At 38.8% G+C, this 12,923-nt stretch overlaps 3 protein-coding genes across 3 annotated transcripts in view; 2 read left to right on the top strand and 1 right to left on the bottom strand.

Moving 5' to 3' along the window:
- The first annotated feature begins 825 nt into the window (after nucleotides 1-825).
- Nucleotides 826-2,692, top strand: LOC112055940 (innexin inx2). Its single transcript, XM_024096236.2, has one exon. The coding sequence runs from the start codon at nucleotides 923-925 to the stop codon at nucleotides 2,000-2,002; it is 1,080 nt and encodes a 359-aa protein (XP_023952004.1). The 5' UTR covers nucleotides 826-922; the 3' UTR covers nucleotides 2,003-2,692.
- A 5,364-nt stretch (nucleotides 2,693-8,056) lies between these two features.
- LOC112055939 (probable ribosome production factor 1) lies at nucleotides 8,057-12,100 on the top strand. The gene is made up of 6 exons (XM_024096235.2): nucleotides 8,057-8,230; nucleotides 8,454-8,577; nucleotides 9,104-9,267; nucleotides 10,057-10,261; nucleotides 10,792-10,937; nucleotides 11,896-12,100. Exons 1-6 carry the CDS (start codon nucleotides 8,205-8,207, stop codon nucleotides 12,071-12,073), a joined length of 843 nt encoding a protein of 280 aa, XP_023952003.1. The 5' UTR covers nucleotides 8,057-8,204; the 3' UTR covers nucleotides 12,074-12,100.
- Nucleotides 12,101-12,530: 430 nt separating this feature from the next.
- LOC112055943 (tRNA N(3)-methylcytidine methyltransferase METTL6) overlaps nucleotides 12,531-12,923 on the bottom strand; it is a 17,798-nt gene continuing 17,405 nt past the window's right edge. Inside the window, exon 19 of the mRNA XM_052891544.1 lies at nucleotides 12,531-12,773. The gene's annotated coding sequence lies outside the window, so the exon portion shown is untranslated. The remainder of the gene's footprint in view (nucleotides 12,774-12,923) is intronic.

The raw sequence follows: 12,923 nt of genomic DNA, 5'->3' as shown, positions 1-12,923 counted from the left end.
GAGAGTTATTTTTATAAAAGTAGACAGGCAAAGGCAGTTAAATATTTTTAAGTGAAGTGTTCGAGTTTAAGTAGTAATAAAATCATGCTCACAACATTAATAAATCAGAAAAAAGAACCCATAATTTACAAATGAACTTCTGTTATTAAGTAATCAGCACTTGTCGGTGGCCTAGACTACTTAATTGCCATTTAGTCGAACAAAAGTTTTACGTACTTTGAACGTAACTTTGTACGTTTGAACTATTCATTGAACATTTATTTTTAAAAAGGGTACAAATATAGGTTACCACATTTCTACACCCTTTATAACGGGGAATTCGAGATAATAGTAAGCTTATCGACCCTTGCGTATAACTAAAGCCCCTGTAAATATATTATGTTAATATAACGATCAATGTTCCAAAGTATTTTTAAGATATTGGACAGCAATGAAGACTATAAGTAATAGTCGTGGAAATTGACCGTATATTTAGGAAACCAAAAATTGTAAAATTTCTACAACAATTTCTTGACCACCCGAAAATCCTCACGAACCACACTGGCATCTCATCGGCAACTCGTTAAATGATGCAATCAATAGATAAGTGCGTATTTAATTGTGCCCGCCGTCCGTAATGCCACGAGTAATTTTAATGCTTGTTTTGAGATGCGTAGCTAGCGGCGGCGGCTACCAGATGACGCCACGAATATAGGTGGAAATAGGGTCAGTGCTGTGTCGTTGATCCGAGCGAGGAGCCCCGAGCCCAAGACTGCGACTGCGTGTGCGGGGGGCGCGCCCCCTCCCCGCTGAGCGCCTCGCGAGCCCCCCGCTGCAGCCTCGCCCCACCAGCATTCCGCACTCGGCACGAGGGCGAAGCGCACGCCCGACTCCTCGATTACCGCGATCGACGCGCCGCGCGCCCGCGGCTAGTTCAACCGCCATGTTTGACGTTTTCGGCTCTGTGAAGGGCCTTCTCAAGCTCGACTCGGTGTGCATCGACAACAATGTGTTCCGTCTGCACTACAAGGCCACCGTGATCATCCTAATCGCTTTCTCGCTGCTCGTCACGTCGCGGCAGTACATCGGGGACCCCATCGACTGCATCGTCGATGAAATCCCGTATGCCGTCATGGACACCTACTGCTGGATCTACTCGACGTTCACGATTCCGAACCGACTGGTCGGGCGCGTGGGCAAGGATTTCGCACAGCCCGGCGTCGCGTCTCACGTCGATGGACAGGACGAGATGAAATATCACAAATATTACCAGTGGGTGTGTTTTGTGTTGTTCTTTCAAGCCATTCTGTTTTATGTGCCCCGTTATCTGTGGAAGACATGGGAAGGAGGACGCGTAAAAATGCTCGTGCTGGATTTGAATTGTCCGGTAGTCGGCGAGGATTGCAAAGCTGATCGAAAGAAATTGCTAGTCGACTATTTTTTTACGAACTTACACACACAAAATTTTTACGCCTTCCGCTTCTTTATTTGTGAAGTATTGAATTTTATAAATGTGGTAGGACAAATATACTTTATGGACTTTTTCTTGGACGGAGAGTTCTCGACGTACGGCCGAGATGTCGTACGCTTTACGGAGATGGAACCTGAAGAGAGAGAGGACCCGATGGCGCGAGTGTTTCCTAAAGTGACGAAATGCACCTTCCACAAATACGGTCCATCGGGAACCGTGCAGAAGTTCGACGGGTTGTGCGTCCTGCCGCTGAACATCGTCAACGAAAAGATCTACGTGTTCCTGTGGTTCTGGTTCATCATCTTGTCGATTCTCAGCGGCATCTCGTTGATCTACCGCGCGGCCGTGGTGGCGGGCCCGCGGGTGCGCCTGTACCTGCTGCGGGCGCGCAGCCGGCTCGCCCCGCAGGAGCAAGTCGAGACCGTCGCTCGCAAGCTGCAGATAGGAGACTGGTTCGTGCTGTACCAGCTCGGCAAGAACATCGACCCGCTGATCTACAAGGAGCTGATGGGCGACCTGGCGAAGAAGTTCGAAGGCAAGGACACAGTGTAGCCGCGTCGCGGCAGTGCGGAGACGTGCTCGCGGCGGGCTACCTGCCCGTCCGCACAAAGAGCGCCGGGAGCGGCCGCGCGCCGACATTCCATTACCCACAGCCGACGCGGGGAACGACCTCCGTCGGACCAGTCATTGTATTCCAGAACCGCTTTAACTCTTTTATATTACTGATATGAAACTATGTTAGTTGGTACCTTCTCCCGGGCGACTTCGACTGATGCGTGCCGACGTGCGCGTGCATTTAGACTAAATTTTTTAGAGCATGTTTACGTTAGTCGTAGATGAAATAGACAGATCTCGTGCCTTCGTTTTGTATTTTGTATTATTGTTTGTGTGCGAGTGAACAGCGTTGAAGGGACGTCTCATTGTGATATGTAATTATTATTATATCTAAATTAAGTGTTTATCGTGTACGAGATTGATCGAGTGAGCGACGGCTGGCTTATTTCTAAGTTTTAGATAGTTATCTAATGATATCTGTGTTATCGAATGTTATACTCGATACGATATTGTATAAAGCAATAATGAACTATTAGTGTTAAGAGATCAGTTATAGAACTTTGTTATCGATGATACTGTAATTTTTTACTAAGTTATCGATACACTTGTCTATACATTTTATACTGACGAAAACGAGTCGATTAAGATAATGGTTGATATTTTCTGAATATATTTACTGCCACATATTTTTTCTGTTTTATTCATGGTTATCTTTGTTCACTAAAAACAAAAGTAGTCCAAACTCCAAACTAATTGCTAAATCAACACAAAGCATTTCATTACTAACAGAAAACCACTGAATCACCAACGTTTGGTCTTTTGCAACCACCAGCGCCATCTGTTATGATTTATCGAACAAGTTGTAGATCATGAGTTAATCTTATTAAGTTGATCAAGATGAACTACACGATACGATAGATGGCACTATAAGCACTAATCCATAAAATGATATTTTTTTCATAATCATATTAATAAATACTTAATCCTGATTTATCAAAATTACCAAGATAGAATCGGAAAATAATAAACAAGTAGAAACAACCCAAATAATAAGATCTGTAAGTTTTTATATAATCATTTCAACTTTCTGATTACTTAACTGATAAAATTATTTTTGTTCATTATTTTGGGAAACTTGGCTTACATTTTTACTTTCTACAATAAAATTTAAAAACGTCAAGTAGGTAGTTAAGAAGTAAGTAGATTACGTTGTTCACAGTTTTTTATTAAAATGAAAAAATGGGTTTTTTATTCTCATCACATTAAAAAATATATATTAAGTATATTGAAAGCTACCTAGATATTAGATACTAACATAAGAACTTATGGTTACCTTTTTCTTCACCTACTATTCTAAAGTGATCTATGGCTGAGACCGTGTACTGTGTGTAAACAAACAATCAAATCCTCATCATCAAATCAAATCAAAAATTTCCTCTTTATAATATTTGTATAGATATGAGCCTGCCTATATTATTAAAACATTAGGCAAGTACCCGTTTTAATAATATAGGCAGGTATTTAGATTGTTTGCATTGAAGCTCTGAAACCATGGAACCGATTTAAAAAATGATTTCACTGTTGGGAAGCTACACTAATCCCCGGATGTTATAGGTTATTTTTTATCCCCGTATCTTACGGGAACATCAAAACGCGGGTGAAACCGCGCGGCGTCTGCTAGTTGTCTATAAATAAGAATAGGTACGGTTTGTTTGTTATTTCCTAGTGAAGCAACGACTGCAGCCCTGATCCTGGGATAGATCTGGTTAGAAAAAATTGTTTTGGCTGAAGGGTGAAAGTACTTGAAGTAGAAGAAGAAACTCTTTGCGTAGATACCTACCTACGCTGCGTTTTAATCCGTAACCGGAGGATAAAAATGTATAATTTAAACTAAGAATTAGCATGCAAAGGCGACCTTATCACTACATAGTATAAAACAAAGTCGCTTTCTCTGTCCCTATGTTTGCTAAAATCTTTAAAACTACGCAACGGATTTGATGCGGTTCTTTTAATAGATATATGGATTGAAGAGGAAGGTTATATATCCATGGTTCCCGTGGGATTTTTGAAAAGCTGAAATCCACACGGACGTCCGCTAGTAAAACATTAAATATGAATAATTTAAACTAAGAGCATGCAAAGGCGGCTTTAATTATTTTAGAAATAACAACCCCAGGAATGTCTCTGTATCCAAACAAAGGTAAGCCGTAAGAAATGTAAAAAGGCAAGTCTTTTGTAAGTTACACTTGTAGACGAATGGCGTTTCGTAGAAACGTATTGTTTGTCCGGTCAGAGCTAACACAGCGTGTTTGAGGATTTTGTGAAAGCGCGTAGACCAATGAGGTTGGTGTGTTTTAGTTAATGGAGAAATAAGAATTAGAAAAGGTAAGTAAGTATCTACCCTATAAATCATTAAGAGCGCGCAGCGTGTCGGTACGATATGGATAAAATTCGAAGCGCCGAATTATGACTTTCACGTGAGTATAAAGCACGGAGCGATTGACGTCGAAACCATTTTTACCTAATTGCAAGTTAATTAAACAACATAACGAAAAACAAAATGGCCATGTTCAAGATACCTAATTTTCTATACAAAACAAAAATTCAAGAAAATAAGTTTGCTTTTCCTGACATTGAAAGAAAAATGTGAGCAAAACATGTATTTTTCAAAAAAATAAACTATCGAGAAAAGTTTTACAAATTGTGTATTTTGTATAGTCATAACGAAGCTAACACTTTGAAATATCATTTACCCAAATATCAGGCTCCTAACTTATCCAGAATCTGAGATCCAGAACCATTTGTAATCACCAAATTACATATTGCACACTCGGATAGAACCAGACGTTACTTTGCGGAAGTTCATCATGATATATAATTATTTATTTATTTGTCTATCATCCGCGAAAAGCCGACGAACGCATGCGACAACGTCACCCAGGTCCAATAAAATATTCTCTAAGTTTCACCCCGAAACCAGAGCATCCTCAGGAGATGTTGACTCTACAACGAGCAATTGCAAAGTGAAATTCATTTATTTCAAGTACAGTATACCTAGTTTACAAGGACTTTTGAACCTTCAAGATCGATTCATCCAAAGCAATACCGAGGTTTACCCGTAAAAAGATAACAGACAGACATACTTACTTTTACATTTATAATACTAAGTAGGTATGGATGTGAGTCGTGAATCGTTATAGCCCAGTGGATATGACCTCTTCTATTTGGAGGGCGTAGGATCGAATTCGGTCCGGGAAATGCATCTCCAACTTTTCAGTTATGTGCATTTTAAGATATTAAATATCTCAATCTCAAACGGTGAAGGAAAACATCGTGAGGAAACCTGCAACCTGAGAATTTTCTCAATTCTCTACGATGTGTGTGAATCCAATTCGCCAATCCGCATTTGGCCAGCTTAAAGCTTAAGCTGAGACGAGACTCGTGCTGAACAGTGAGCTGAATATGGATTGTTGATGATGATGATGGATTTCAAAGGGCAAAAAGAGATATCGAAATCTGATAAATATTATATTTAAATCGTCTTCTAAGTTCTACGTAATAAGGCGTATTACTTTTAACACGTGTTTGTATTATTTATGTCCGCCATAAAACATAAATGGATATAATAATTACCTATTATCTGAATATATAGGTATGTCATACTTAACATCGATATATTATATGTAACATACCTATATACCTACTAAAAATATATATTTACTTAGATACCTATATTAATTAACAATAGTTACCTTTATTAACTAGGAGATAACTATACATATATACAAGAACAATACAAACGTAGCCATTTCATTACCCCAAACCGCAGAATACAATATGTACTAGCCCAAACTATAGCTTGGCAAATTCGTCCGTAACACCCGATGGTCCATACGTGTAGCGATGAATGAAAAACCCACGCCTGATGCACCTCACTTCCCCGCACGCACGTTCACACCCGCGCAGTCTTTCCCCCCGTCGCCCGCATATCATGGGAGTGACATCAACGATCTGGCCAAGCTATAGCTCCCTTTGGCTAAGGTAAAATTAGGTAACTGACGAATTTGAAAAATATGATCCCACGGCACTACAAGCAGATAGGGCCGCTACCTATGGAGTAAACAAACCTAGGACCTTCTAAGTTTCATTCCAACCTATAAAAGCTCTTGCTTGCCAGAGTAAAGATATTTACTGTGCTTTTCCTTAAAAGTATTGATACAATTTTGCAACAAAGGCAAAAATACAAGTTCTAGACAGCGGTGTCTCGCCATATACGATTTGAATTGTAAATTACATTCGCGAATGAAAAAACTACTGTTTCAAATCATAAGCGTATCAACTACATACAATGTAGTTACTGTAAGTAGCAAAAAATGTCGCTTCGATTATAATTGTTGTGGCAAGAAATCTATGCTATAATAATAGGTACTAGCAGATGCCGCACAGTTTCACCCGCGTGGTTCCTGTTCCCGTAGGAATACGGGGATAAAATGTAGCCTATAGCACTTGGAGATAGTGTAGCTTGCCAATGGTAAAAGAATTTTTCAAATCCGTTTAGAAGTTTCGGAGCCTATTCAATGCAAACAAACAAACAAACAATCAATGAAATATTGTCTCTTTATAACATTTGTACAGAAGTAGGTATAGATTAAAGCATAGATTTCTTTCTTCCATGATAAATTGAAAAAATAAAGTGTGAATAATTAAATATGTATGTTTGCGAGATGGTGATAATAAAAAATATAGGTACCGGCTTGGTTTGTTCTGGACTGTAAGTTTGGCAAGTGGACACTCTACAATAATACAATTAATAAAATATATTAATAATACCTATAATATTTATTTACATTATGGTAAAGTTACTATATTGTACAAACAAATATTGACGACTTTGTAGAAGTCATTTTATTTAAAACGTACTACCATACCTACCTACCCATAAAAACCTTGTGCACACCACTGGTTAAACCGGTGGGAATCGAACCCTAGATCTTTTGACACAAATTCTTTAACCGTACATCTACAGAGCCCTTAATCGCGATGTGCAGCTACACATCACGCGATCATCGCAAATGCTCGTAATAACAAAGATCGGAATCATAAAACATGTGACTGCTATTGAGAGATAATTACCTTTCATGTCCTCTGTCAGCTGTTGGTGATAAACACGTGTTATGCGACTTGCTAACGACTAACGTTTTGTTAGCGACAGGTGGATATGCGTTCACATATTGTCATCATACTGTAGAACCTACCTACCTGAGACCTCCATTGTACTAATACTGTGTTTATCTCATACATACAAATACAACTAAGAAGACAACAGTTTAGCAAAACTCGCGTTCTCATCTCATCTTTTCCGGGTTGGCAACGAACCATGAATACCTACATCCTTTGTACATACATAAGTACATAATTTACTCGTCAAAAACGATCAAAGAATAAATTATAGGTATTCTAATACCTATACCTAGTTACTTGCCTTTGTATTTGTATTGCCTATGTATTAGCATCATAATTGAAATATTATCCGTTACATTCAAAATACCTTACGGAGAGTTGTGGGTCCGTAGAGAGAGAAGTAAAGACGAATTGGTATCCGCAGCATTCTCTCAAATAAGCCAAAAAAACAACTTATGCATGGACTGATTGTGTAACGAAACGATTATATACAATTACTGCCTCAACTGATTGCAAATTATCGTAACGAGTTAGCTTCATGTCAAGATCGAATATCGAATTGAACACTAATTAAGCAGTGTTCTATTCTTCTGTCTTCACGTCCATACCAATAAAGAAATAACAATAATTTGATTTGTCATTATTGAAAGAAACATTTCTGTGTTGCAATTAATTCTCTGTCTACATTTGCGTGAGTGCATGTGATTCGTGTTGTGTGCTGTGGTACTGTTTTTTTTTCTTTTGACGTCACTCTCACGTCTTGAGGTTGAAGACTTGAAGTGCTAGAACCCAGAACCCTAAAGCTCATTATTAAAAAAAAAAGACTAGAAGTGTTTATAGAAAAAAGTCAAAACACATTTGACATTTTGACATGCATTTGACAGCTGATTTGTGCAACATGCTGAAATTGAAATAAATTCATAATAAACTTTATCAAGAAAATAATACAATTCATAGCTTGTTTATAGTAACAAAAATAGTTTCAGTTAAATAGCGTGACAAATAATAATAAAACAAAATGGCTCGCGGAAAGGATAAAAAGAAGTTAGTGTTTACGTTTTTAGGTTATGCGCTGTGTTGTTTTAAATATTTCTTTGTGTTAAATGTATTTAAGTTATTTATTTATTGCCTAATGAAATACTCATACTTTTGAAAATCTTAAAACTTATATTAAACGTTATATAAAATCATCAAATAATATTTAATAAATAAAGGAACACTATAAAAAAAAAGAAAATAAACACATTCAATTTATAAATTATTTCAGACGCAAATTGGAAAAGAAACAAGAGGGAGACGAAGGACCAAAGAAAGTTCCCCACACATTGGAATCGCTCCGTGAAAAAGATGAAACTATGTTGGCACATGCTGAAGCAGAAGAACAAGAAGAGGTAATAGATAAATATACTTTATTTGTACACCACAAAGATCACAATGTTTTCAAAAAAAATTAGCTGTAGACAGTCCTGTAATATTAGTTATCAGCAGAACCTTGTAGTTTCACCTGTATAGTTACCATTCCTGTGGGACTACAGGGATAAACTACAGCCTATGTCATCATCATCCATCATCATCATTTTCTGCTGCTGGTCATCCACTGCTGAAACAGCAAATCAAACTGCTGAAACAGCAAAGCATCCTTCCAAACAGCAGTCTCGAGTCTCCAGCATCCAGTGGCTCAGTTCAACCTGCTTGATGTCCTCGATTGGGGTCCCAAGGCGCTGGAATGGTGACCCTGCACCGGAAAGTGCAGTGTTGGGTGATCCCCCACTAGGTGGGCCGAAGACATATATGTTACATACAGAAATACAAATCTTTCCTATTCATAATATTAATGTAGATATAATAATAATGTAGATAGACATGCCACATATCTGCATCTTTGTATCACCATCTTTTTTGTAATGGCTTTTTCAGGCACAAAAAGATATGGAACTAGATGAATTGTCTTCATATTTTGAAAACAGCTATGAGCCCAAGGTTCTGATAACATACTCTGACAACCCACACTCAAAGACTAGAACATTTGGCAAAGAGCTGAGTAGAATGATACCCAATTCTTTATCACGGTATAGACAAAGGTATGTATGTATTTATTTTATTCTTTTAAACTAAGAGCCAGACATATTTATAAGGGCTGAAATGACAGCATATGCTCAAAATACTGAGTTTATGGTAGCCAATTTGCTCTTTGCTTATGGGGAGCATATAGGAATATGCTGGGAAATTTCTAGATTATGCCTAATTTTTTTTTGTTACTTGCCAGTCAATACAGAACCAAAGTGTATTTCTTAATACTGACTTTCTATTTTTCATTTCTCTCTCTTTCTTTTTGAACCGTTCTCTTTCCTTTCTCCTAATTGTAATAGCTGTCAGCATCTGTGAGTACTTCTTCCATTCTTCCTTGTCTGCTAGCATGTGTGCAATGAGTCGCGCACTTTCCCTAGCCCTACACACCTTATAACTAGGTAGTGTAGCATAAAAATATGTATGCTCAAAAAGTTGTAAAAGTAACTAAGAAACTAGATTATTTTCTAAAAAAAAAGGAATTAATGTAATTGGAAACAATGTATTGGTTATGCTCAAAGATCGAAAACACTCAGTGAGCAGAAAAATAGTTTTTTACTATTCTGTGCAATCAGTGGTGGATCTATACATTTGTTGCCACAATGTGATGAGATTGAATAGCACGTCAGCCACAACACAAATGTTGCTATTTGCTGTGATTGCCATTCATTAGAGCCATAACACAAATAACACAAATTTAGACTTGTGGTTGTTTTACTGTGATCACAATGTGTTGTGATCACAGTAAAACAACCACAAAAAACAAATAATTCCCATAAATTTTTATCATTATCAAATTCCAGGTCATCAGTAAAAAGGATAATCCAGTCATCTATCAGGGAACAAGTAACTGACGTCATAATAATAAACGAGAATCAGAAGCAACCTAATGGTTTTTTACTAATCCACCTCCCAAATGGACCCACAGCACATTTCAGATTATCCAGTTGTAAAATCACTAAGGAACTCAAAAAGGATCATAAGGAAATTACAACACACAGACCAGAGGTAAGAAACTAAAAAAGAATATTATTACAGTATACTCCGCGCCACGAAACATGTCCCATAGACGTGTGGTAGGTTATACTCAACATAATCATCATCATCAGTATCAGTTGATGGTCGTCCACTGCTGTCCATAAGCCTCTTGCATGGACTTCCGAGCACAACAGTCTCAAGCCGCCAGCATCCAGCGGCTCCCAGCAACCCGCTTCATGTCCTCGGTCCACCTAGTGGGGGGTCAACTAGCACTGCTTTCCTGTGTGGGTTTGCCATTCCAGCTCCTTGGAATCCCAAAGTCCATTATTTCTCATTCAATCACACAGAGAAATTCTGTTGCCCGCTGAGTGACTTTGAGCCTTCTAATAAGGCCCATAGTTAACAACCAAGTCTCAGATGAGAAGATTGTAATAATGTAACCAAAAAAAACAGCAACATTCCAAGATCAATAAGGACATTGTATCATACGGTATAATATACTCGCGTCATATTAAAATGGGACAATTGTGCCTCTGAGTATAGTCGTGTGCTTGTGGCAGGTGATACTCAACAACTTCAGCACGCGGCTGGGGCTGACGGTGGGGCGCATGCTCGGCGCGCTGTTCCACTACGAGCCGCAGTTCCGCGGCCGCCGCGCCGTCACCTTCCACAACCAGCGCGACTACATCTTCTTCAGGCACCATCGGTACGTACCTGATCACTAGTAGGTACTATAGTGTGGCACCCCGCGCCCCGCGCCACATCGGGAGTGTTACGAACGAAGTTGCCAAGATATACTGTAGACTAAGTACAATGCGTAGCATCCCACGATGTATCAGCAATAAGTTCTTGTATATACCTCGATATAGGCATACGAATTGTTGGCGAATAAATCACACAGTGCAGCCGGAGGTATCAGGAGAAACTATCAGTCCAAGCAAATAAGCTTGCGCGGTCTCTGGAGTCGCGAGGGGGGTCTTCGGTTTGCTCGGCTACAAAAACAGCTTCCCTGATCTGGAGAACAGATTCCCATAACCAGCCAAAGGAGGACCAGCTGTTTTAAGGGATTCTGTAGGGAACGATAGCTCCCGAGGAAATTTCTGAATGTAAATGCTATCAGATACATAAATGCCTTAATGCCTGTGAGCAGATCGCCAGACACTTACTTGTCTTGTGTTAAATGTGCCCTAAATATCATAACTGGGTGCGACGTCATCTGGGTCTCAGCTGAAAATCAATGTTGGGAATTGCTTTTTTGCAATGAGCGGCCAATGCTGAGCTGAGCTGTACCTAATCCCTTTCTGTTAGGTGTCACAGATTGTCATATAATATCTAAGATACGATGTACTGTTTGTGACACCAAAAATGCATATAAACATATTCTTCTTTCTTTCTTTCCTAAAAAAATCGGTTGTCTGTAAAGTCGGTTTACTGACTATAGTTGAACGTGACGTCATAAGAAAATACTGATGGAATGGTTGCATTTTTCAAAAGAAAATGTTCGTTTTTTTAGTTTAATAATCTTCATAGACCAGAATATATTTCTTGTAAAAAATGTTGGCAACCCTAGAGGGAACGACGCATGACATCTTCTTTTCTCGAGTGTGCATCCGGCTCCATCGAATTTTAAGACGTTGTCATTTCAAAAAATGTTTGCTTGTCAGGTACGAGTTTACTCCAGACGGCAAACGCGCCAAGCTGCGCGAGCTGGGGCCGCGCTTCACGCTGAAGCTGATCTCGCTGCAGCAAGGCACCTTCGACTCCAAGCGCGGCGACTACGAGTGGATCATCGCCGGCCGCCGCCACCAGATGGAGACGTCCAGACGACGCTTCTTTTTATAGATTAATAAAATTAATTATCTACGCGAACTTTTTTTTTTTTACAAGTTTGTCCTTCAATCTCACCTGATGGCAAGTGATGATGCTATCTAAGATGGAAGCGGGCTAACTTGTTAGGATAGGATCGCGGGCGTCCGCTAGTCATAAATAATTTCAATAGTAGTTGCAATCGCCACGATGCGCAGGAACTGAACAGCCTTAATTCTTGTTCCCGTGAGAATATAGATATAAAGTACAGCGGCTCGTTGTTCACCGATAGCGAAGCAAACGTATGTTACCCGCTTAGTTGCCGTTGATAGAGATAAAACATAACTGTTACTTGCTGATAATGTAGCTTTTCATTGGTGAAAGAATTTTTAAAACCGGTCAAGTACTCTCGGAGTTTATTCATAACCAACAAACAACCATCATACCTCTTTATAAATTTACGTTCGGAAAAGTAACAAATAAAACGCAATCATATTTTTAGTAGTCAATATGTCGTATATTTATAACTTTTTTAAAAACTAAACAACAACTTAAAATGGTAAGACACTATTTAACAAAATTTCATGTAAAACGTATCAGAGCGTGATAAAAACAGTACTTTGTCGCCTGCTTAAATACTTATAGCACAGTACAAAGTATACTGAGCTTATAGCAAACAAAGCCACCAGTAGATTGTATTGGTGGGAGGAGTCAACTGGTGAACTTGTAGCAGTACCTGGAAAAATTAAATCTAACATGAGAATTGTAAAGACTAAAGTAATAACAATAGGGGGTGATGACAGTTTTTTTACCCGAATTTCTCACAAATATCAATTTTTTCAAACCTGTCATCATCACCATTTAGAAAAGATTTATTTTTTATTAA

This window comes from Bicyclus anynana, chromosome 4, assembly GCF_947172395.1.
Source record: "Bicyclus anynana chromosome 4, ilBicAnyn1.1, whole genome shotgun sequence".
NCBI lineage: Eukaryota > Metazoa > Arthropoda > Insecta > Lepidoptera > Nymphalidae > Bicyclus > Bicyclus anynana.
The sequence above is the reverse complement of the archived record's forward strand: the minus strand, read 5'-3'. Positions and strand labels throughout refer to the sequence as shown.